At 41.7% G+C, this 25,636-nt stretch overlaps 2 protein-coding genes across 2 annotated transcripts; one reads left to right on the forward strand and one right to left on the reverse strand.

The window, feature by feature from the left end:
* Positions 1-11,476: 11,476 nt before the first annotated feature.
* Positions 11,477-15,827, reverse strand: paqr7b (progestin and adipoQ receptor family member VII, b). Its single transcript, XM_030371085.1, has 2 exons — positions 15,663-15,827; positions 11,477-14,484 (listed from the first exon to the last, which is right to left on the reverse strand). The coding sequence occupies exon 2, from the start codon at positions 14,470-14,472 to the stop codon at positions 13,414-13,416; it is 1,059 nt and encodes a 352-aa protein (XP_030226945.1). The 5' UTR covers positions 14,473-14,484; positions 15,663-15,827; the 3' UTR covers positions 11,477-13,413.
* Positions 15,828-18,690: 2,863 nt separating this feature from the next.
* serinc2l (serine incorporator 2, like) lies at positions 18,691-25,260 on the forward strand. The gene is made up of 10 exons (XM_030371080.1): positions 18,691-18,839; positions 19,225-19,386; positions 19,612-19,799; positions 19,936-20,015; positions 20,303-20,440; positions 20,617-20,786; positions 21,000-21,090; positions 21,879-22,029; positions 22,365-22,574; positions 23,468-25,260. The coding sequence occupies exons 1-10, from the start codon at positions 18,801-18,803 to the stop codon at positions 23,604-23,606; spliced, it is 1,368 nt and encodes a 455-aa protein (XP_030226940.1). The 5' UTR covers positions 18,691-18,800; the 3' UTR covers positions 23,607-25,260.
* The last annotated feature ends 376 nt before the right edge of the window (positions 25,261-25,636 follow it).

Below are 25,636 nucleotides of genomic sequence, written 5' to 3' on the forward strand. Positions count from 1 at the left end.
GGCTTTCACCATGAAACATTATACATAACATTTCCTCTTCGCTTTATTAATGCTGGAAAAGAGAAAGGTTGTCTGACCATAACTACCAATGATGACTTACTTTTTATCTAATAACTGATAGATTCAGTTAAGGCTATTCTATGATCAATGTGATAAGCTATTAATAATAACGTGAGGCAATCTCTGCTGAGATTTTCACTCAGCTTTTTTAAAAACTCCTTTGGAGTGGATCTCCTCAGCTGAACTGGAGGGAAATATTTATTACTTCAGGTTTGAGTGAAGCCATCAGAGTCTATTACAAACACTGTCCATAATGGTGCACTGATCCTCTGGCCCGGGCCTAAGCTATCACGCTCTAACAGGATCTAACAGAATTGCAGAAGTCTTTTAAATCCATAGACATAATCATTACTTTCACTACTTCTTTTTTTTTACGCACCTTATTTCATTAGCTATGCCAACTAGTGCAATAATTTCCCTTTAAGCTGTGCCCAGAGATACCTCTGGCTGCAGACACAGCCCATTAGGAAGCAGAGGCTAAGGAAGCAGAGGCTAAGGAAGCAGAGGTTAAGGAAGCAGAGGTTAAGGAAGCAGAGGTTGAGGTGGAGTGAGCTTCGCAGGTAGTTTTCTTTCCCACGCAATTAATCCACACAGACGGCAAACTGCTCAAAACCTCCTCCTGTCATACACACTCATTGACTATAATGGCTGGACTTGGACGCAAACAGCCCTACAAAAGAGAAAATAAGCTCTGCTTGCACACTGAAAAAGATGAAACATGTTCTAACCATGTGTATGGTAAAAGATGAAACATGATCTCTCCTACCTAAGGTGTCAAAAAATGAAGCAGGATCTCTTCTACCAAAAGGTTACTGAAGAGACGAGGGAAACACATGGAATAACAGCTCTATAATTAATACACGACCTCACTCTGTGAATGAAGCAGCTCTCTAATGCATACTTGTAGAGCATGTATTAAGCAAATATTATAATAAAAGCATGTATAAATATTACATTTTTTACATATATATATATTAATAATGCTCAATGCAGTTAAATTGTATTATATTTTATACCATGTTATAACTAATAAATGATCAATGTTAAAATAATAACTCTGGATTAATTGTTCTCAATTATTAAACACAATTATCACCCTGGCAGTCCTTTAATTTCAATAACTTTATTTCATGTCGTTTTTTAATACAGCCGCACCTCATTGGATTGAGGAAAACCCCCCAAGGATATTTCTCCTCATCCATATTCAAAGTGGTGCTCTCTGTTTCATGTCTCATTTAGCGCCCTCTGAAGAAACTGAACACGTACGGAACATGACAGAAGAAGTCAGCGAAACATCGCTCACTAAAACAATCTCTGCAGAGAGTTAAAGGGAAAAAAAACGGTTTGCAGAACAGAGAAAGAAGAATCAGATAGCCTACTATGTTGTCCAAAATATGAGGTGGCATTGTGAGGAAGGAAGTACAGAGGGAAAGAAAGCGAGAAGGAGAGGAGATGGAGAGGGATGGAGAGGGAGTGAGAGAGGGAGAGAAAGAGAGGGCATGGGTGCAATAGAAAAGAGTGAGATAGGGAGAGATGAGTGAGGGAAAGAGTAAGAGAAAGAAAGAGCGACAGACAGAGTGAGGGAATGCGAGGGAGAGAGAGTATTTGTATTTCAAAGATTCAAGATTCAAAGGTTTGTATTTGTCACATACTCATACAGGTTGTGCAGTGAAATGTTTGTGTGACATAATCTGTATTCCTGTAAAGCGTCCAGATAGTTTGAGGGGGACAACATCCCTGGGGAGAAGCGAGGATGAGTGGACTACTGGCCGCCGCAGAGAAGGCTTGAGAGTCGGGTTGTGAGGATTAGGTGAGTCGCTGGGACTTGAAAAAGCAACAGATGGCGATAACTGTTAAGAGATAGAAAATAAACAGATGAACCAGTAAACTAATGAGGCACGGCTCAAGGTTCACCTGGACCAATGCCAAGATTTCCTCACCAAATTAACAAATCACTGAGGGAATCCACAGTGCTCCAACCAGACTAAAAAGTTAGTGGGCCCTATTTAAACGGTCTGAAACGCAAGTGAGAAGCGCCAAGCGCAAGTAGCTTTGTGGGCGGTTCTATGGCGATGTTCCTATTTTACCGGCGCAAAATTACTCTTGCGCCCGACGCAAATCTAAAAAGGGTTGGTCTGAAGTAGACTAATTATTCGTAGGTGTGGTTTGGGCGTAACGTGCAATAAACCAATGAGAGTGCCAGCTCCCATACCCTTTAAGAGCAATATGCGCATTTGAATCTGACGAGTTGATATTTTGACAGCGCGTCCGCAGTCTCCGATTAGACAGATGCACATGAATTTCAAACTTCAAATGGCTCAGTTTATGTCCAAATAATATGGCCTAATTCACACATGGAATAAGGTTTTCTTCCACAACTTCAGAAATACTGAGTCCTAAAATAACTTTCGGCAAAGAAAACTTAACACACATATGATATGTGGTAACTGGTTCACAAGCAACATTATGAATGCGCCCTTAACAACGTGCCACTGACTTTAAACCAGTTATTTCCTGGTTTGTGGCGCAAGTGGTTTCTGAAATTGCGAAATAGCACCGGGGAACGTTTGCGCCAGAACACGCCGCCTCCTTTCGCCGAACAGCCCCTTGGGGCGCAAAATCATTCCCTAATTTACCGACGCGTGGCGCAGGAGGGAAAAGAATGCTCTGCGCCAGTTGCAAACTAGCAACGAAACATGCGCCAGTGATTAAGTTAATTGCGCCGGATGCAAGATAGGGCCCAGTATGTTTCAGTTAACACCAGTGGGTAGTTCCAGCCCAACCTTACCCTCCGGCCAATCAGACTTATTATTCCCTAGGCTGCGCTGTCTAGCCAGTCATTAATGTGTGCAAGTGAAATGTGTTGTTTTTTTTAAGCTTAAAGCTTTCTGCATTTTAAATCTCTGGCAATTTTCGCTTTGGTCTTCATGCTAATGACTATGCATCACCTTGCTCCAACGTGCAGCGATCAGAGCAGCTTTTATCCAGACATTTGTAGTTGCATGCTCCTCTCTGCCGATGCCATTTATGCTAACAAGCACACAATATGAGCATAATCAGGGTTAATTAGGCCGGTAAAAGCCTGTATGTTAAAACCAGGACTTCCCGGAGCATTCACTGGGAGACGTCAATAAGGCTTGTACGGTTTCCAGCAGACATGTTTTGATTCTGAGTGAAAGCAGTTTGCAATTGCATGCAAATATGAATGACCTGTGGTTCAAGATGTGACATGTGAGGCAAACAAAGTTCCTCTTGTCTCAGGTCTCTGTACCAGAGATAAATACCGGGATCTGAATGCTGTGTTTTTTCCCATTTGAGCCTCCTAATAAAACCAAGCTTGTGTTCACAATAACTTTTTTAAAAGCCACCAAGAATACTTTCCCAAGTCAAGACACTTTCACAAGTTTCACAATCCGTCTTTAGAGTCTTTTTTTTTTCCGTTTGCAATCCTCCCTTCCTATTACTCATTATTCATCCGCCCTTCCAACAGGATCTCTCTCCCCCATCCTTTGGTCCTCAGTCAAGCCGGATCTCTCTCTCTCTCTCTCTGTCTCTTTCTCTCTCTCTCTCGTATTCCCCTGCCCCCTTCAGCCATCTGTCAGAGTGAAGAGCCTTGCTGCCAAGCGTCTCCTCTGAACAGATTTAAAGCTCATACACTCTCACAGTCCACATTCTCCCTGGTAAATGAACTCTTTAGCTGATCGCTGACTGCACACCCACTAACAATAGTGCACATAGTGTAACGCCTCACCAAATGTGGTCAGTCTAATGGGATGGGTAGTACTTAGGAATGACCCCTCTTTTTACACCTTTTAGTGCCTTTTGTTTTAAAATGCAAACACACGTACTTTATGGGGTCTAAAACATTGTGACTGGAAGCCATGCATTAACATTTTTTTTTGCTTATAATCTTAATAAAAAATAAATAAAATACTTTAAGCCTTAAAATGTACTCTGTAGATCTGCAGATGTTATCAAACTGTGAGGCGTGAATGTATTTGCATAGATTTTCCCGTTTAGCACTCAGCCAATGCAGTATAACTGAAACTATTAACTGATGCTGGTTGGGTTATAAATATTAGGGCTCGGGGGCTTGTTATCAGGATGATGTATTGATTCTTCATGCACTCTCCAAACACACATCTGTGTCTTTCCGTCACACTCGGTGAAGACTGAAAAATGATTATACAACCTCATGAGTGTAAGCAATACAGGCGTGAAAGCTGACATTTATTCAACATTTCCCAAAGGATAGATAAATGCTATTCAATACAACACTTGACAAAACTGCAACTCCTTTTGAAATAACTATTGATTGGCCTATTTTGTGAGCTGGGCCTTTTTTTCCTTTGCCCAAATATTCTAGTCTTGCCTAGTTTTAATGAGGTCCGTCTTTATGTTTTGAACCTCTTGGGTAAAGAGCAGGTGTGGTGAGGAGGGTACACATTGGTACGGACCTTTCGGACGAACCATTCGGTTCATCATTGCGGATTCACTTCCACACTATTTGTCATTTATGTATGATGGCCTATTTTTGAGGCAATCAATTACCCATTGTTAGTTAAATGCCGATCTGTCGGAACAACTGGGAAAATACAAGCACCCCCTATTCCCATGCAGTTTTAGTATAACTGTTTGACGATAGAATTAGGCCACAGCTCGAGGATGGTAAAAAGTTCAAATAAGTTGTCCTTTACCCTTGCTATATTTTCAAGGTAAACCTTTTATGCTTTCTAATGTGTTATTGTCACACAGAAGCAAACTTCTACTTAATTAAATATTCCATTTCAATACTGTTGTGTTATCACAAGCACACTCTTTACTCCTTATCACTTTGTAGCAGTCCCTACTATAAATATTCACTCAAGAAACTTGCGGCTGTAGAGGAATACCAATTGTAGGCCCAGAACCTAAACACTTTGAATGAGGGAATGGGAATCATGCCGCGAGTGTTGGATTAACACAGAGTAAATTAATACAGCATCCACTCTTTAGTTCTCTCTTTTACACCATTCAGGTTGGCTCTAATATAATTGGACCAACTGTTTTCCCTTCAATGTCTTTTGGGGTTACACCTTGAATCAACAAAGTCTTCAACACGATGGAGTAGAAACACATACAGACCACAATAAGACTTCTGTCTGACCCTGACTGCAGAGCGTGTAATGAAAATATATGAACGCACACGTACGCATACACACTGACAGTTTTTGGTTGATTGCAAATGTTTGGATGTATGTCATGGAAAAGCAGAGTTAGAGATAAAGGGCCATTAAACTGATGCAACATATGTCAACCACAGAGAGTATCTTTAAAAGTAGGATGTAGAGAACGCTATTACTCTACATTGAAACTTTTCATGTTAGGTAACCCTTACCCTGATATTTGTTTGTTTTTTGAGCAAATGTGTCCAATAAAAATCTCTGTTAAACTAAAGAACAGATTAAAGTGAGTATATAACAAGAATAACCCAGATTTTAGCATCCTTATACAGAGCACCCTTAACAAATCCTCAAATAGAAGCTACTTGATCAGAGCACTCTTGAGAATCCACCGAAGCACAGACTGCTATTACCCTGAAAGGTGGTTATGTACCGCACATAAATGCTGCATTATCTTGAGGTTACGGGTGAGATTCAATGTAAATATACAATTTAATTAAGAATTACCTTTTTGTTTTAACTAAGATTTCAGAAAGATTTTGATAATATAGATGGATGGTAATAGCACCGTGCCTATTTGCTATAGGCACGATGCTAGGTAGATTACAAAATACATTCATTTTAATACGTATAATAATGCCCTACGGAATTAATGTAAATTGTTCTTGCTCTTTGATGAGTTTCAACACTTAGAAGCTGGGTTAGGCAACTTTGGAGAATCCAGGCAAAGTAATCCAAATTTTGAAAGATTTTTGAAAGTATCCAATCGAAAAATTCCCATATCCTATCCAATCCAGGAACCAAGGCCTCCTTCCATAGCCACTCCCCCAAAATACACCACTCGCTAGCTATAGCTTCAAAAGATCTGCCTGGCCTTGGTGAAGACTCCGTTTATGTGCAATGAGGGGAGTGTGCGCAGGTAGCACTCTGTCTAGGTAGGTGGCTTATCAGAGGCCTGTGACAGCTATATTTAACATATTTGGGTATTTATTTTGTCAGAGCATTTTATTTATTTATTGCTGAAATGTATTGTAAAGAGTAATTAACAAATATGACAAAAATGCTGGGAAAAAAACGCCTAAGCTAGATTTAACCACTGGACTACACTGTCCGGTTTTTGCTATCCAAAAACTATTTGATATGTGGGTGGAAAAATCAAGAGCATGATATCCGCAGCCAATATTTTGGTATAGAACTATTATTTAAAGAGCCCTAAAGCAGATCTGTAACGCTACCTGGCAACAGTAGAGCCAGGCCATCTGGGAGAACATTGGAGCTCATCGGTTTCTCCTCAAGAACCTTTCTAAGCCCTCGCTACCGAGTTTTAAAAGTACTTTCTCACAATAGTTTGGGTAAAAGAACTCCCTAATCAGAAACGGGGCGCCAGGGTCCCAGAGTTTTTATCTAACCCCCCACTTCCTCTTCCTGGTGATTTAGTTACTGTGCCGGCCCTGTCAAGTGGCAGTGTCATCGATCACCTGGCTTGTGATTCACCCCGCCGTACGACCCCAGACAGCTGCGATTGCCTCCCCCCATACCTTTTGTTTTATCCCCGAGACGTTTCCATTTAGATTTTGTCAAGATCGACTCGGCACATAATATGTAGTGTTTTCAGAGTGATAGACACAAGTTTTTTCTAAGTTTAGAATCTCCTGAGCTGACAGCCCTAGCTCTCCTCCAACAAGAGGAGAGATACCGCAGTGAGAGAACGTTGCAACATGTTACGTTTCTGTTTCTGTTCATCAAAGGGGCATCTTGTGAGAGGGTGCGGAGGAGTGAGTTATGAACACGATATTAATTACTGTGTTGTGATCATCAGTGCCCTGTTATCTGTTTTTTTGACTAATTTTTGTCTTTAAGTATTGACAGATTCTCATGTAAAATATATTTCAGTTTCTTTGAGCAAGGTATTAGCATAAACTTTTGAGGAGTTCACATGCATAGTGAATATAGGACTATTATTGGATGATAGTAAATGAGGGCCTAAACTTTCTTAAATTAAGCTAAATACCACATCGTGTCATATTAGTTTTCAGGTCCACAAAGAATAATGAGAACAATTCATTTGTGAATGTTGAAAATTTAGAAATTGTGTTTTTGATTTTGTATTTCGCCTCCAGTTTGTCATTTGAAACTTGTGATTTAGCTAATGTGTGCTGCAGACTGTAGACCGTCCCTTTGAGTACTTGAAAACCTTTACAAATGACCAACCCAACTTGGATTAAACCCCTTGGATTGTACAAAAATAATGTCAATACTGGAGAAACAGGTTGTTGAGGCAAAAGGCTATTTTGTTTTATCTTCATAGAAAGATAAAATAATGAGTGGCTAACTAATTTGTTGAAAACAGGCAGCCTTATCGACTGCATCTCTTCATATATGAATAAACTTTGCCAAACGTATTTGCAATTTAGAAGGGACTAGGTCAGTATTGTCTGATGTGCGACTCGAGTCCCTGGCCATTAGGGGAATACATTATTTCAGCAGATAAAAGCCCCATTAGCACTGAAAATGTTGAGAATGGACGATGGTTTTACTTTAAAACGTGAGCTGTGTGTCAAGTGTGTTTTTGTTTTTATTCGCTGTCATTGCTACTCCACTGCTTTATTTTCCCTGCAACCATATCTCCCATACCCACGCATAGCAACTAGTTGAAGAGATACCATATTTAGTCAAATATGTTATCTTTTCAACTAGTTGCTATGCGTGGGTTGAATATAATTTAATTGAGAGTGAGAGAGAGCGATACTATATATAGTCTAATATGGTATCTCTCTCTCATTTCCATTCCATTAAATTCTCTCTCTCTGTCTCGCTCTGACATTAACATGTGATGTTTAACATTTGCATTATGTTTAATACATAAAGATATACAGATATAGATAAAGATAAAGACAAAGTAAACCAAAAACATGAAGTGTAAAGTATGGAGGGCATATATAGCAGATCCATGCAGGTGGGTAATTTATATAGAAATGGCCATATGAGGAAGGAAGGAGAGGGGAAGGCGTTTACAAACAGCTGAATTACAGCCATCTGGAGGCTTCTGAAAGGCTCACAGGATCGGGTGGCTGGGAGGGGCGCCACTCAACCTCTTTGCACATTGGTATATTTGAAAGATTTAACCAGATTGCCCTTCTCTGGGGTCCTATATGTGAAACCTTCATATGCAAGGGTGTGTTTGGAACAAAGCGAACAGCCATAGATTTACATGTCAATGCATTATGAATTCAATGCTACCATTTAGTTGAGCTCATGTCTCTGGCAGTTCACTACCTTGAGGCGTTAACCCTCTCTATCTTGTCTCAGGAGCAGTGACACGCTGGCATTTAGACCGATAGTCTTAAGAAAGACTCTGTCTCCAGGTTTACCTGCCTTTTGTGCATGGGTATTCTGGCAGTGGGCTAATGGTAGACCTACAGCAACAGGCAACCAGAGGATATTTATTATCCTTGATCAGCCAGAATGTGACCTTGAGATTAAATAAAAAAGGAAAGTTATCCTTATTCTCTCTAGGTAGTCTCCCTGCTGGCCCATGATGAATAGGTCCAATCAGCTGGGAAGTTGACTACTGCAACTGAGCAGGCAGCGTCTATGGAAATCCAAAGGGACCCGATGGAAAAGAGAATTATTATTTTAGTAGCCTATGGCATATCTCTGTGTAGCAATTTGAGAAAGACAACCTGCAAACACTATGCTACCGACAGAGTAATGGCAATTGCTTTGGAGACTTTTAACTAGCCTGTAGCTCATGTATAATCTTTCCAGAACTTTCCAGAAATTGTCCTATGTATGCACTAATCTACCTGCTTTAGTTCTATGTTGCTTTGACTTTTGTTATTCCATTTTTAATATACCCATGATATCCTCACATCTGATAAGGCTTTGTTCAGTTATTAATAAAGACTGGAAGCTCATAGCTCAGAGATTCTCTCCATTGCTTTCTCTTTTATAAGAAATGGCGTAGGCCTAATAGTAATAACAGTGTGCGGGGGAAAAAACTGCACTGAAGAAGCAAAACACAAAGGATTTGGCTGCCAGTCACCTGGCAAAAAGCAAGATGGTGATTTAATAACTTTGGACAAAGACATCCCTTGAGCCAGTCCTATCTTTAATTAGTAAACACATGATAGAAGGCAACATGTTCTATTAGCGTAGGAACGGCTAGCAGCTCGTAATGATTAACCTCGGGAGACCGTCCACATATTCAAGTTAGCGTCTCGAAACGATTAGCAACCTCCCGCCAAAAGAAACGCGCGTAAGTACACAACATTGATTTAGTGATGCAATTTGTGGAAAATAAAACGAAGAATAATGCTGAGAGGCGGCGGGTGGCTAGACGAGGCAGAGAAATAAACTTGCTAAACAACGATATAAAAATGAATCGCGAAACGGAATGGAGCTGAAAGTTGAATGAGGGCAGCAGCCGGCTTTCTGTGTTGTGATGATTGTCCGTATCTCTGCTGTTTGATTTAGCACTGTAAGACTAAGTGTTGATTACAATGCAGTGAATTAATCACAGCCAAGGTGAATTTATCAGGAGGTAAATGTCTGCCTTAAATATCATGACTCTCCTCCATCTTTGGCGAACATAAGGCTCTTTTTTTTTTACTAATGTTCTCACTAGCATATGGATTTTATACTCTTTTATACTCGCCTCAAAATATTTTTCTCACTGTGTGTGTGTGTGTGTGTGTGTGTGTGTGTGTGTGTGTGTGTGTGTGTGTGTGTGTGTGTGTGTGTGTGTGTGTGTGTGTGTGTGTGTGTGTGTGTGTGTGTGTGTGTGTGTGTGTGCGTGCGTGCGTGGTACACAAAAATATAGTGTGTGGGTGTGTGTCTGTGTGGTACAATATAATGAACTCATCCCATATAGAATATCGATTACTTAGAACATTTCAGTCCGCAGGTACATGATGTGCTTTTATATTGGATAAACTCATGGAAAGACTACATCCTTCACTCGGTTGTATAGAACAGCAGTGCCCTCTAGTGGTGGCTTTATAAATGGGTGTTTAGATGAGTGTTTTTCATCCTGTGGCCCGCGAGGGAACTGCAAGCGTAACGTCAGCTTTTATCTTGAAATACACAGTGAGTGAAAAAATAATATATGTAATTGGACGTAAATATATATTAATATTGTTCAGTAAATGTAGTACAATGTTTTGACATCATTCAAAAAATACTGTTGATTTGTGCATTCCCTCAGATTCTTTTTAATTATTATAAAAAACATTGATTTTTTTGTGGATTTGTGTTTGCTTAATGAACATACAGGGAGCTTAGGCAGCCTTTTTCTTTCCACTGTTTCCCATTGGCCATAGTCTTCTTGCATGATAATTCTGTGTAAAGGGGGCGCTTGCACTCCTTGCTCAGCTACAGCATGTGCATTTATCAATATTTTACCGTTTGCCTATGAGGTGGTCCTTGAAAGGTCCTGATGACAATTTAGTGGTACACGTAAAGTCAAAGGTTGGGATCCACTGACATAGGCATTAGGCATAGAGAGTGGGACCAGACAAGCCTGAGGTCTTCTGTGTTTTAACACTGGTTTTTTAACCTAATGCCTTGCTGCACTTCCCGCACCAATAACTTGGTTACTGTGATTATTCATTGCAAGGATTTCGCTTTCGTGCTAGGTTTTTCAGTATTTCCGCTGATGTGGAGATTTTTAGTGGGTAGGGGTCTGCTGCCTCATCCGATTTGAATGCAGGGATATTGTAATTGTGATAAATAGTTATAAAACTGAATACTGGCCTGAATAAAGCATACCTTTCTATCTTTCTTGATATATTGTATTGGTAAGAGGAACTAGTCAAAACTAAGACAAGTTGTAATCACAATAAGGGGCCATTAAATAATCATTCATAAACATTACATTATTATAAGCTTGAACTAACAGTTAAATAATTGTCAAGTAATAATTTACTAATGGTCTTCATGTTTACCATTGGTATTAATTTTGACTAAGATAATGATCTTCCTGTTAACAAGTTACTAAGTCACTAATTTATAAATTGTTTAACCCATTGACCCTAACATGAGTAACTGTAACTAACAAGAACTGAACTACAAGCACAAAAAAACTAACAATAACCCCTATGCTAATGCTGTATGAAATGACTTACTGAATTAACTAATGATAATTAATGGTTAATGAATGTTACCTTATTCTAAAGTGCTAACCGGTAAGACATGAATGTGAGTCATTGTAATAAAATAAAAACCCAATCCAGAAAAAGCACATACAGGAGATCCTGGATTTACTGTAACACTTTATTTACTTAAATACCACATAATATTAGTACAGTAAATATCACACATTCCATTCCCTGCAGGCCTACCTGTGTAGGCTGAGGGCAAAGCTACGTAGCATCAGTGCCATGTTAAAAAACTATGTTCAAATCAGGCAGTGCATGAAGAACAAGTCAGTATTTAGAACGGAAAATAGTAAGAGTTAGAAGACTCATATTTTTTTATATTAAAGCTCATCAATCATATATTTGTCAAACGTACTGTTAACATACTGTTTATGTGGGACATCATTAAATATCTTTCAGGCCTGTTTTACAGTTTTCTGATTGGTCACTAGTGCCATCATCGCAGGTTTGACCGATTCATTGGCACATACATAGGTTGGCATGGGTCATTTGAAATATGGCAGGCGCTTGCTTAGTCTTCCGTCCCTTATCTTTTATCTGAGACAGAAATGTAAGCGACATCATCATCAGGCTCTTCTGCATGAGCCAACAACAAGTCATGAATCTAAAACAGAAAAGGACTTGAACAGCAGAAATAAATGAGGCCTTCATATAACCGTTACATTTGGAAATGGCTACATGGGCACTTATTACAAAAACAGACTTTGGAAGTAACACAGTAAAATACCTACGTCTGATCATACATGTTTTGAAATGCATTATGTACGGAGTAGTGCAACAGAGCGTAGGGACCACTGGGTGTTGCAGGAGTATGGAAGAGATGTGTACTATCTGTAACTTAAGAGAAACCGGTGCAGTGTAATGCATTCATAGACATTCACATCTGAATCACACACACCTACATATATACAGCAAAGACATGCGCAGAAGCCCATACTTACATCAAAAAACAAACAAACACACAGAGAGCAGAGAACACTGTTCCTGGACAGGTGAGTGAGTCATGTCCGAACAAGCAATGGAACAATACGCACAAAGGCATTGACATCAGGGGGTGTGAACAAAAGCAATAGCTTGAGTTCCAGCCCTTCAACTAGAAAATAGAGTACAGTCACAGCTACAGACATATAGTAATATTGGGTACATAAAGACACCCGTCTCCTCGTAACCAGTATTGAGTTCCAGCCTCATATCTTAACACAAATGCACTGTTTGCCACTTCACCACATAGAACAATGGTTATTTTGGACTGGAGTTGCAGGGTTTGGTTAACCAACTCACTACCCCAGTATCCCCGGAAACATTCAAACCATTAGTATGTTGGTAGAGTTTAAACACCCTCAGGTATTAACTAGTTAACAAGTTGTCCTCTCCGTTGACCACGATGAGAACAAGACATCCCCTGCGAAGTGAGATGTTCATTGTAGAACCATAATCTTAACATTTTAAAAATTTGATTAGTTCAGATTGAGTAACATATTCATAGCCGCTAAAGTTTTATTAAAGTTAATGCTGTCAAATTTTGTCAAGAAAATTCTGCAAATAATCAGGAAATGCTTAATCACTGCATAATTAATTCACTTCATCATACCTTAACTTTGGGTTTGGTAAAAAAAAAAGCTGAAATAAATTGTTGCATGTTGGCGAAAGCTGAGGTGAGGGGCATTTGAAACATTCAAGATCATTCATTTTTGGGGATGTGAACGGTCGTGGACATAATCTTTGTATCATAAATTTTAGTTCTTAGTCAAAACCACTATTATTCCAATGTTTGAAGTGCAAAGACATGTTCTTATTTGTTGTAGTGTTTAAAGGCTGTACTTCTAAAGACTATTCCCACTGTAAAGTAGGTCACAACGACACAGGTAATATCTTTTTGCACTGTCACTGTCTTCTGGCCAAGCCACATTAGTAGGGGTCACCTCCAAAAACCAACACAGTTACACAATGTGGACATGTATGCCTTCACCCCAATGTCTCTTGGCTGTAAAATATATATTTTCTATGTATATATATAAGACGTGTTTCCTCCACTACTCTCCCTTCTCGTGGAGGCACGAACGCACGCGCTTCCGCACGATGAAAGCGGTGAGCGCGCTGCAGCAGGCTGTGAAGATGAAGAGCGCCACCGCGTCGTGTGCCAGGTCGCCGTGGAGACTCTCGTAGAGGGGTCGCCGCTCGATGAAGTCTATGCGCAGCGCCTCGATCTGAACCAGCGTGCACAGCACCAGGAACACGTGGAAGATCTGATGGCCCTGGCCGAAGAAGTCGCACTTGCCCGGGAACCACCGCTCCGGGTGCGGGTAGGAGAAGAAGTAGGCGCTGACCAGGAAGAACACCACCTGGTAGCGGTGGTACGCCACGGCCGGGTCGCTGCAGCCCGTCTGGTAGCAGCTGTAGATGCGGTGGAGCACGGGGCTGATGTCCAGGCAGTAGGCCAGGCCCGAGGGCACCACCTGGAATAGCTTGTGGGCGAACTTGGGCATGCCGGGGCTGGAGTACTTCCCGTAGCAACAGCCCAGGCAGGAGAGCCAGGCGAAGAAGGCTGCGGCGGGGAGGAAGAAGCCGCGCACCCTGCTGTGCCAGTCCCTCTCGATGGCGTAGTAGAAGTGGGCCAGGGCGCTGCCGTACTGGTACACGGCCACGCCCACGTAGTCCAGGAAGTAGAAGGTGTAGTGGGAGAGCTCGGACTTGGCGGAGAGCAGGTGGGCGAGTGCGCTGCAGGTGAGGTAGGTGAAGGCGGCCAGCAGGACGATGAAGAGGGGCTGAGCGTGGGCGTCGCGCAGGAAGTCCACCGTCTCCGACAGCTCCTGCCACTTGACCAGGATGATCAGGGCGGCCAGCAGGTGGGTCCACACGTTGAGGGCCTCGTTGTGCCGCTGGAACAGCGTGAGGAAGTAGTAACGCCAGCTCTGGTCGGGCTGCCGGTAGCCGTGGAGGATGTGGGGCTCCCTGAACACCCAGGGCACGTCGGAGGCCTTGACGGTGCACGGCAGGGTGGGGAAGGCCGACTCCAGCAGCTGGGGGATCTGCCTCAGCTGCTGGGCGTTGATGAACAGGCGACCGATCTGCTCCATCACCACCGTCGCCATGTCAATCTAGGGCTGGGGGCAAGAGAGACGTGAGGAGATGGTGAAGTGATGACAGGCAACATAGTCACCTGTCTGCGGGGGGCCTTGACCTATTGTGAGTGTGTGTGTGTGTGTGTGTGTGTGTGTGTGTGTGTTTATGGTCTTCCAATTGAATATTTGTTTATTCCAATGTTTATAAAAATAGTGAGAATATGTCCCTAGGTATATATTTAATAGGTATGTGGCTTTCCCTGTGTGGCTAGGGAATAAATAAGATAATCTGACAGGTGCCATTTTAAAAGCCATGGATGTTGTACCATTCTAAACCCTGATTTGTGATTCTTCTTGTGGTCTGTATCCCTTTTTTAAATATATTTAATATATGTTTTTTGCCTAGATTGCCTAGAAATTTTCATCGCATTTAATGAACCAGTACCTCTAAATGTATGTTTTTTTTCGTTTGATCATATTATATATAAAATATCGTAAATGTCATACAAACATTTACAACATACAAACATTTAAACACTAATCACCAACACATCTAGAATGAGTAGGCCCAGCGCAAAACCACAGTGGCTAACTGGAAGAAAAAAATGTAGTGTGGACGAATCGAGTGCCCTGCCCTCTGCATCTTTCGATAAACATGTAGCAGGCCTGGAGCTCGGAGCTCTGAGTAGCCAAGTGGACGTCAGGGAAAGCAGAATACAGGATGTCTCCTGAAGAACCCGCGGTGACCGAACGAGGATAGGCGTGGACCGATGCATGGGCAGTGATTGCGTAACAGAACCCATCCAACATGTCCCCACCCTTCGCTTCCTCCTCCGGCCCGCATGCCTTTCAAATATTTAGAGATGGACATGCTCGCCCATAGCCAGGGAGGTTGTTTCTATACAAGTCAAATTATATTGAAATCGAAAGCACTTAAGCTACATAATGCTATCAATATGTTCCATATTTTCGTAGGTTATTACAGACTAGATTAAATAGCGTATTTAGGCCCAATGCCCGTTGAACGGGAAACGAATGGGATAAGGAATGGAAATGATAGCGCTCGCAAAGTGTATTACACGAATAATAAAACATAGCATATATTTGACAAGGTGGTCCCTCATCGCTATGCACAGAGCGGACTGTCAGATGTGATCAGAGCGCGTTTCATGCGCTGTCGTTGCCGTTGAAAAAACATGCTGTATAAAATAACGTCTTACCTTTCTGAAAATCAAATCAATCCAAAGCCTTTAATAGCGCCTTTGTATTGTAACCCAAATGCGCTCGAAATATAAATGGCATTGTTTGTATGAGAAAATGTTGAAAGGACAATTGTTTCAGTGAGGAGCAGCGATCCGCTCTTGGAAGACCGAGGAGGAGCCGAGGATACGCCGAGCTTTTTGACAGCAAGATATTTGAACCAATCAGCGAATAGTATGGTATTTTTTTGTTCTGACCTGGACCGATAACTGACCAATGTCCAAGCACCCCATTCTCATCAGAATGTAAGGCACGCATAGGCTATGAGCAAGATATATTTAGTTGATTAAGGTTTTTGAATAAAAGGTTGTAGTAACATGCTAATGACTACTATGAACCTTCATCGCAGTACAGTAGCCTATACATTTTCGTCTCTCTGGGCTTACATCTATGTGTTTCTTACATTGGCAATGGACCCGATGACAAATTGTCTATGAAGACCGACAGAAGCTTTCGATTGGATGCGTGGATTAATAAACTCACTGATAACACAACGAAGCAAGTGTGTGCCCTATCTGCTTCAGTGCATAACGGTTTATGTCCGTCATAGACCTATGTCATATTCTGATTGCAGGGCTTATATAGCCTAGCCTATGCCTACCCCATCACAGGACAGTATGCTCAAATGATACGTTTTTCATTACATTTCATACCCTAATAGGTCATTATATATAAAAGATTCAATTAAATAAAATGTGAAATAAAAGTGAAGGATCAGCTAAACTTGAATAGCTGTCCTGCCTTGCTGCTTAATCTTACCAATATTAGGGTTTAAGGACCTCAACCTGTACAGGCCTGTGCCTACTGCTGAATGTCTAAAGACATAAACAAATAAAGGGATAAATACATAAGACACGCAACAGGTTAAACACGCTTCATCTTTTCAACACAGCTCACAATAAACAACTAACAAAGAGGTTTCTGTGCAACGCTGCAACACTGACAAATAACTCAAACACACTGGCCGCTATGTGCTCTGACACCGCACACATTCCTTGGCATTGTGTCCTCAACTCCCTATAGCGGGTTCAGCAAGGATTGGAATATTTTTTAATGATTAGAGTCAAAATCTTCGTTTGCAGTTGACCCACGTGGACCCAAAAAGGGTATAAGGGAACGCTGACCTTTCCCTGTGATTGAAAATAAACTGGGTTTGTCATTATTCGTGCCCCGGCTGATCTTTTAGAGCGGACAATCGCCACTTCCAACTGTTGTTCTGATCGAATTTTAAAGAATCTTATCTTAACACAAAGTCCTAAACCCCATCAAACACATATTTAATGTTTCTCTCAACACATCAAAAATAGAATGCAATTTAAAAAAGTAATAGAATACCTGCATAAAGTTGATAATTTCCCACTTCATTTTGTATTGAATGTAAGAATGTAATCCATTGGAATCCAATAATCTGGAAGATATGCAGCAAATTTGCTATTCTAAACATATGCTACAGGCCTACAATAATAAGCTCTCACATTGACTTCGGTTACACATATTCGGTGCATATACTCTCACATTCACCAATGTCTGTGGCATACAATTGAATATTAATTCAAGCTTTGGCCTACTTCTTTGTTCCGCAGAGGATAGGCCTATGAGTTTCCTTAAGGTGTTGTCTTGTTGAATAAACAGACGTTTGGGCGTTTCATATTCAAGCTCAATGTTCGTATATTAGTGTTTCCTACTGGACCGAAAGTTCATGTCAGCGATGATTAGGCTGCCTACAATGCTTATTTTATCATTATTCATTCTTTCAATTTTCCCTTCTGGATGAAACTAAAAAAGAAGACACGCATATTGTGTAATAATGAATGGTTCACAATACAAGAGCCTTGGGATTAATGACTTTATTATGTTATTTGCTAATTTACACAAATCTGTTGGAAAATAACCCACCACTTTCAGGTGTATTTTGTATTTCAATATATTCTGATATATGTCACTTTTTGTCTAATGGAAGGATGGTTTAAAATTAAGCATTTAAAGTGGAAAGGAAGCAATCAAATAAAACATGTCTATAGCACTAGTTAAATATTTAAATATACCATAAATACAAATAAAGTCGGAAATATGTCCCGTTATTCAGAATGAAGCACAAACACGTTGCATTAATTACAATGTTTTCAGCCTGTGCGCCGCCATCTCTGTTTTCAGAATACGATGACGTCACGAGAATGGTTGGTATTAACATTCTATGTTGTTTACATAGCGGCTCATAACCTCACAGGTAGCTTACTGCCTCAACAAAATGGATATGGACGATTTGGATAGACCCACCAATGAGGGCAGGCATCCAATTGCCTATGCTTTTGAGCCAGTAAGAGAAGTCGGAGTTTTAGTGCCCCCAACAGAGCCTGACTATGGAGGAGAAATAGATGAAGGAGAGAGAGATGTATCTGAGCGCACAGGAAACAATCGGTGGTGCTTGTGTGGGGTTTGTGTCCCTATGTCCACTGACATGGAGAGTGTCTGCTGCCATGAAATGAACCTGTAGTAATGCAGTGTAAGATATGTATATATATTGCACATTATATATTATTACATTATTATATTTATTTTGGAGAAATTAGCGATGGTGTCAGGATGGAATGTTCGCCTACCTTTAATGTTGATAAGTTAGCCTCTTTTGTTACACTCGGGTGCACAGGCCTGGATGAAACGTCAGGATGGTTTATATCGTTAATTCTAGTATTGTTTAGCATCTGCTTTTGGTTTTTGGTCTGTCTATGTTGTTTTATAATGGTGTCTTGTTAGCCCTTGTGGGCTGGGCAATTCAAATATATATTCACTAAAATTATATTATATCAGATTTAAATGAAGGTAAACACTCGAAGAAGGTTGTATATTAAATGTTATATGAGATAATGATCAAAAATATCTTGGTCAGTTGATTATTTATGGCCTTCAACACAAATGGAAAATAGTTGTTCAGAGGGTTATTTGCGGTGTTCAGACTTTTACTTTGAAGGAATTTAACGTGTAATGACCGGAAGTTTTCATGTCAGACGGTCTGAGCTCGGTCGAAGTCGCAGGTGTCTTGTTATCTTCGCTCCCTTGTATTCTTATATTCGTGTATTTGTATTATTTTATAGAGCAACATGGGTGCTTGTATGGCGCTATGTTCCATGGCCAGTTGTGTAAGTGCATCTTTATCCATCCGTTTCTGTTGTTATTTCTAATCGGCTCTATTGAGCATTTCAGCTCCCGCAATGAGTAGTAATAATAGCAATGGTTCACTCATATGTCTAATAATGAAGAATTATCAACCGTAGATTACTGGTTATTGATATCATGTATTGCACACGATGCAGGCAATATTGGTTTACGATATAATGGTTCAAACCAAACATGTACTTTTCTAAGCAAAACAATGTAAACGTATAGACTCAATCATGTATATCGTGGTTGTCGTTTAAAGGAATTGGGAATTGGTCTCAGGTTGTATGTGACTCATATGCTAAATATATGATGTGGCTGGGACGAAGAGCGGTTTGATGACTTCCTTCTTCCTGATCCTGCCAGGCCTCCTGCCTGTGCGGGTCAGCGCCCTGTCTTCTGTGCGGGTGCTGCCCTTCCTCCAAAAGCTCCACCATCACACGCCTGATTTACTCGTTCTTCCTGCTCCTCGGCACCATAGTGTCTGTCATAATGATCCTGCCTGGGATGGAGGACCAACTTCGAAAAGTGAGGCATGCAACACACATTATCCTATCAAAGGTGTTTCAAAGATTTGCAATGCATGGCCATATTGTTTCTTGCGTGTGCTTTATGTGACATGATGTATGCTACAAATAAAAAAGTGTACATATAATTGGTGGTCATGCCTTGGGTTATCACCCATATTTTGTAAATCACAAAAAACAAAAAGTTTAGCTATTGTTTGATTCCTGTCTGTTCATTGTTCGGTAGATACCAGGATTCTGCGTAGGTGGAGACAGTATACTTGGCCTGGATAACTTGGTCGACTGTGATGTCATCTTGGGCTACAAGTCTGTGTACCGCATGTGTTTCGCCATGACCTGCTTCTTCTTCTTCTTCTCTGCTATTATGATTCAAGTCCGCAGCAGCAAAGACTGCCGTGCTGCTGTCCAAAATGGGTAGGTAAATAGTTGCGGCATATGATTTGATATTTAATGCATCTCTGTTCTGTATGCAAACATATCCATATCCACAGCTGTTTGGTTTGGCCATATGTGATGCTATTAAATAAAATTATTATTTTTTGTGTCCTAGATTCTGGTTCTTCAAGTTCCTGATGCTAATTGGGATTACAGTAGGAGCCTTCTTCATCCCTGATGGGATGTTTCATACTGGTGCGTTATTTCTGCTTAAGTGCTTCTATTAAAATTATTGCAGGGCGGTAACGGCAAAGAACTTCTGCTTGTTAAAGGCTTCTTCATTACTTGGACACAGGACACAATAACATTCTCTACTAGACTGCCATTTTTTTGTCATTTCAAGGGCTTCCAAATCAATGCCAGATTGTTTCATAAAAATGAAATACAATAGACAATCGCTGGCAGTGTTTGTAGGTTTGATACCATCCCTGATTGGGCAGAAAACAAGATGGGCCTTGACGAATATGTTGTCTGTTCCACAGTCTGGTTTTACTTTGGAGCAGTGGGATCGTTCATCTTCATCATCATCCAGCTCATTCTCCTCATCGACTTCGCCTATTCCTGGAACAAGGTGTGGGTGGAGAATGCTGAAGATGGGGAAAACAAGGGCTGGTTTGCAGGTACTCGATTGACAATAACGTGGTTTTTTTTTTATCTTAAATGTCATATATTACCTTACTCTACAATTACTCTTAGTTGACTTTTACATTGACGGATTTGCTTTTATCGAGGTTAGTGATTTGCAAATGTATTTGCAAAGCAGGTAGGTGTTTAATGCACATGTTTGACCCTTCAGGCTTGCTCTTCTTCACGGTCCTCCACTACGCACTGGCGTTCACGGCGCTGGTGCTGTTCTACGTGTACTACACCAAGCCTGACGACTGCACTGAACACAAGGTCTTCATCAGCCTCAACCTCATCTTCTGCATCATCATCTCCGTCGTCTCCGTCCTGCCCAAAGTCCAGGTACACTCATTCATTCCCTGGTGAGTCAGCCTCAGAGGGCTTCAAGTCAGGAAGTTTTTCGGAAGCAAGAATGTAGTGATGGTCTTCAGATTTTTACTAATAGATTTAGATAAATTCAATAATTTGTAGTTAATGTAACAATGATGTAACTGAGCCTCTCATGTTTTGGGGAGTCATTTTGGATGTGTGTGTTACTTCTCATTATGAATACAGGAAGCTCAGCCTCTCTCTGGTCTACTTCAGTCATCTCTTATCTCCCTCTACACCATGTATGTTACATGGTCTGCAATGACCAACAATCCAAGTGAGTGTGTGCTTTTTTTGTGCTTTAAATTCCTAACCCTAAAAAACAAAGGTGTTGCACGTTTATTCTGTTTACTTTCTGTCAGTTTGATTGTGCTGGTGAGTTCACACCACAAAGTGTGGGTGTAGTAGTAGTTTGTTTGCACACACTTTCTGATAAACTTGTGTCATGTGATCCATGGGCCATCATGTGATCTATGCTACCCTAGCAAGTGTTATCTTTTGAGCGACACTGGAGTGAATGTATGCTTAATATATAATGTGGGAAAAATAGCTTCAAAATATTACTTGGTTACATTTGTAGATTATGTAATATTAGATAAATATGGTTAATGGTCATAGCACATAATGACCACTAGAGAGCAGTACACCTTGTACCTAATTTAATCAGGTGAAAGGAGTTTGCCGGGTTTTTTAGACCCTCGGTTGTTGTAAAACAGCCATGATTTTTGTTCAACTCACAGTGGGTACTATTAGAAAAAAATGGACGAAGCCAGGGCAGGTTGTCTTCGCCATCTTGTGGTGGATTAAACAAAGTGACAGCTATGGGAACTGCTCAACGCTTGTTTGGAATAGAATAGATGTCAGTGGCTCGCCAACTGCCTAGTTTCAGACAGTGCATATACTTGAGAGTGAGTGAGTTAAAACAAAATGTCTGATATACATCTTGACATAGACACTATCAACTGCTAACCTGGGGTCTTAAGATTTTAACACAAAGTGTAAAGATATATGCCCCTTCCTTTTTTATTTGCATTTTGCATTTTGTGCATGTGCGTGTGTGTTCAGACCGTAACTGTAACCCCAGCCTGCTGAGTCTGGTGTCCAACGTGACCTCTGCCCAGCCCGTACCCGGCACCAACCCAGAAACCCTGCAGCTGTGGGACGCCCAGAGCGTGGTGGGCCTCGTCATCTTCCTGTTCTGCACGCTCTACGCCAGGTCAGTGCCGACCCCCTCTGGGCCCACCCCCTCTGGGCCCACCCCCTCTGGCCCATCCCCTCTGGGCAGACCCCCTCTGGGCCTCCGTCTGGGTGGTTGTATTGATTTTGTGGTGGTAGTTGGCACACGCCTTGTTAAGATGAACCATCTGCGGTTATGGGCAAATGGTAACGCTCACTAACCTTGGTGACTCCTAGCCCCTGTGCACTCTCTCCTATTAACTTATTATCTCTCCCCCCTCCACTATCTTCTCCTCCAGCGACACTCGCGTGCACAGGCTGATGACTAGTATGGGTGGAACGTAGCCCTGACTCCCCTCTGTCTCCCTCTCTCAGTATCCGCTCCTCCAGCAACACTCAGGTGAACAAGCTGATGCAGACGGAGGAGGGGGGAGGCTCCGGGGGGGAGGGTGTGGTGGGGGAGGACGGCCTCCTGAGGGCCGTAGACAATGAGGAGGAGGCGGTGTCCTACAGCTACTCCTTCTTCCACTTCCACCTCTGCCTCGCCTCCCTCTACATCATGATGACCCTGACCAACTGGTACCAGTGAGTACTCCCCCCTGACCTCTGACCTGGAGACACCACTGGGGTCCTGAGCTCTTATCTACTGGAGCCACAACTGGGGTGCTGACCTCTTATCTACTGGGGTCCTGACCTCTTATCTACTTGAGACACTACTGGTGTTGACCTCTGACCTGCTGGAGACACTACTGGGGATCTGACCTGTGATCTATTGGAGACACAACTGGGGACCTGACCTCTGACCTACTGGAGAAACTACTGGGGTGCTGACCTCTGACCTACTGGGGACCTGATCTCTGACCGACTGGAGATACTACTGGGGTCCTGACCTCTGACCTTGAGACACCACTTGGGTGCTGATCCCTTATCTACTGGGGACCTGACCTACTGGAGACACTACTGGGGGGCTGACCTCTGACCTACTGGAGACACTTCTGATGTGCTGACCTCTGACCTACTGGAGACACTGGTCTGGTCGGTGGTCTTGACCTGCTTGAGGCTCAGAGGGATGTCCCCCAGTTTGGCTGCTGTTGGGCCTGGGTATTTGTATTTCGCCTTATGGGCAGAAATATACACCAATCGATATCTATATTGTTAGATATATCGGTAACAATCATTTTTGAGTGCCGATACCATATGTGTTGCGAGACTATATACTGTATATTGCAATAAGATACTCTGATACATTTTTTCTCTGTGATTTTAAATTTTGTGTGGATTAACTTCTGGTTCTATAGGTCCAGTTATTTTTTTTTAATGAATGTGGTCGAACAGAACAGAGCATAGTTGATACCAATTGAGTATTGGCATCACTCCCCCTTCTTTGTATTCCACTAAGGACTCAAAAGTCCCAGATCAGTTGTAGTTGTATGAGTGGTGCCTTTCTTTCAGAGACATTTCTCTCTGCTTGTCTCCAGGCCAGACACCAGCGTCCAGAAGATGAGCAACAGCATGCCTGCTGTGTGGGTGAAGATCGCGTCCAGCTGGCTCGGCCTGGCCCTCTACCTCTGGACCCTCCTGGCACCGCTCGTCTTCCCTGACCGGGAGTTCAACTGAGCCGCCCCCGTCCCTCTTCCTTCATCTGGTGGTGGTCGTCTGTCTGCTTCTTCCTGCCGTAGGACGTTAAGATGTGTGAAGGATCATGTTATGGTACTTAGGATTGTAAATCTCCATGCTGTTTTATCGTTTTTTGCGTGTTTCTATTCCCTGGTTTTCTGTTTATATAAATTTATATTTGTTTTAGTCATTATATTTCACTTTGTATTTCAATCACTGCATAAGATGAGTAGACTGCTTTTGATTTGGCAACAATAACTTTGTTAGGCTGCCTGCCTTGTCAGAGCTCTGCAATGGGCCGCGCGCTCTACGCCTCATGTTTGAGTTGGGAATCCCCTCTTCAGAACATACCAGGCCGTGACTGGCCCGTTGCTGAGTCTTGCTGATTGGCTGAGTTCCTCAGCACTGTGGCTTCCAGGGACAACCCCAGGGTGCCCCTGAGTGTGACTGTTAGATAAGGCCGGGCTGACACGCCCTGGTCACACAGCTCCTCTTGCCGCTAGACGCTATCAGAGCAACACGTGAGAGAGGGGTTTAGTTGACCTTTCCATTCACTTAGCATGGGTTCATAAGGGCTGTGAGGGCCCCTCTGGATCCTGCCATACGCCCGCATCTGTGCTTATAGTCATTTAGGGCCCCCTAAGGGTGCTCCATATTTAGCGTGGCTCGAAGCCGATATCTCTTGTTTACCCTGACGACTGATGACTAGAAGGATATCAACTCTGGATCAAGTCCAGTGTTTACGTCCTGTTAATCAAACCATGGCTGTTGTTTCAAGTCTGGAATGCTCATTGATCTTTGGTGCTTCAATACTACTCTGAATACATCCCAGATCAGCCTGGAGTTCACCTCTCTTCTGAGTACAGAGGCAGCCTGGACTCTGGTTGCTGAGTCAGCGGTAGAGCAACACACACATGGGATAGTTTCCTCAGTGGAAAGTGTTCTGTGTCTCACAGGAGCCCTCAGTAATAATACCGTTGTGTGCTCTTCGTTCAGAACACTTCTTTGTGGTTAAGAAGAATATTTCACAGCCATGTTGCAAGTTGCCTATGAATCACAATACTATTAAAAAGGGACATGCAGCATCTCAAGAATATTAAGTGGAAATTAATGGTCAAGATCTAACTGATCTTTTTGGTAAAGTGATTTTATGCATAATGTATCTACCTTTCTATGAACAGTAATGCAATAGTTATTACATTTTATAATTTAAAAAATAATTTGTCAGCACAATGAATATGATTGTTAGATTGTTATGATAATTCTACATTGTGTATTTAAAAGAAAATGCTAACATTTCAAATACTTTATCTGCTGGTGGAAGTATTGTAGATTGTTATTAACGAGTGATGAGTTGAAAATGTGATGTTATGATGTGTCAAATACCGATGTACGACGGCGGCCTGCTCCACCTAAATGGTGTTCGCACGAATTATTCACTTTTTTTCTATAGGGAGAATTTCTCCCAAAAAACAATGAAGTGCCTTCTTGTCTGCATTTCAACATGAGTTAGTTACTATTTGTTTAGTTTGGAACTTAACCTTCATATCATGGAAGAGGCAACCGTTGCACGTCATGGCTAAGACCTTGCCATAATATAGGAATTGGTCATTCACATTTAGTTCAAATAAATACCTTTCAGGCAAACCTTTTAGCTTTGGTCCTCTGTCTGTTTGAATTTAGCCCTTTAGTTTTCCACAGCATTCCTACTTCTATCCACCAGGTGGAACTAAATATCTTCCAGGTATACTTAGTTCCCCTTGTCATACTGTAACGATCAGGTCCTTTTGTACTGGACTTTGTTGCACTAATGCAAGCAATTGCACCAAGTATGAAAGGGTAACAGGTTAGCAACTGATGACTCGATGTGGTCTTCTAATGTATAATGATACAATTGTCAACAACATGAAAGGCCTAAGAAATGCTAAAAAATGCTCTTTTGAGCTGCCCTTTACTGTTGAATGATCTGCGTCTATAAAAACGGTTTCAGCCCAAAAGAATATGAGGTATTTCCTTTCTAGTTAATGCTT

The sequence above is a fragment of the Gadus morhua genome, chromosome 11 (assembly GCF_902167405.1).
Source record: "Gadus morhua chromosome 11, gadMor3.0, whole genome shotgun sequence".
NCBI classification, from domain to species: Eukaryota; Metazoa; Chordata; class Actinopteri; order Gadiformes; family Gadidae; genus Gadus; species Gadus morhua.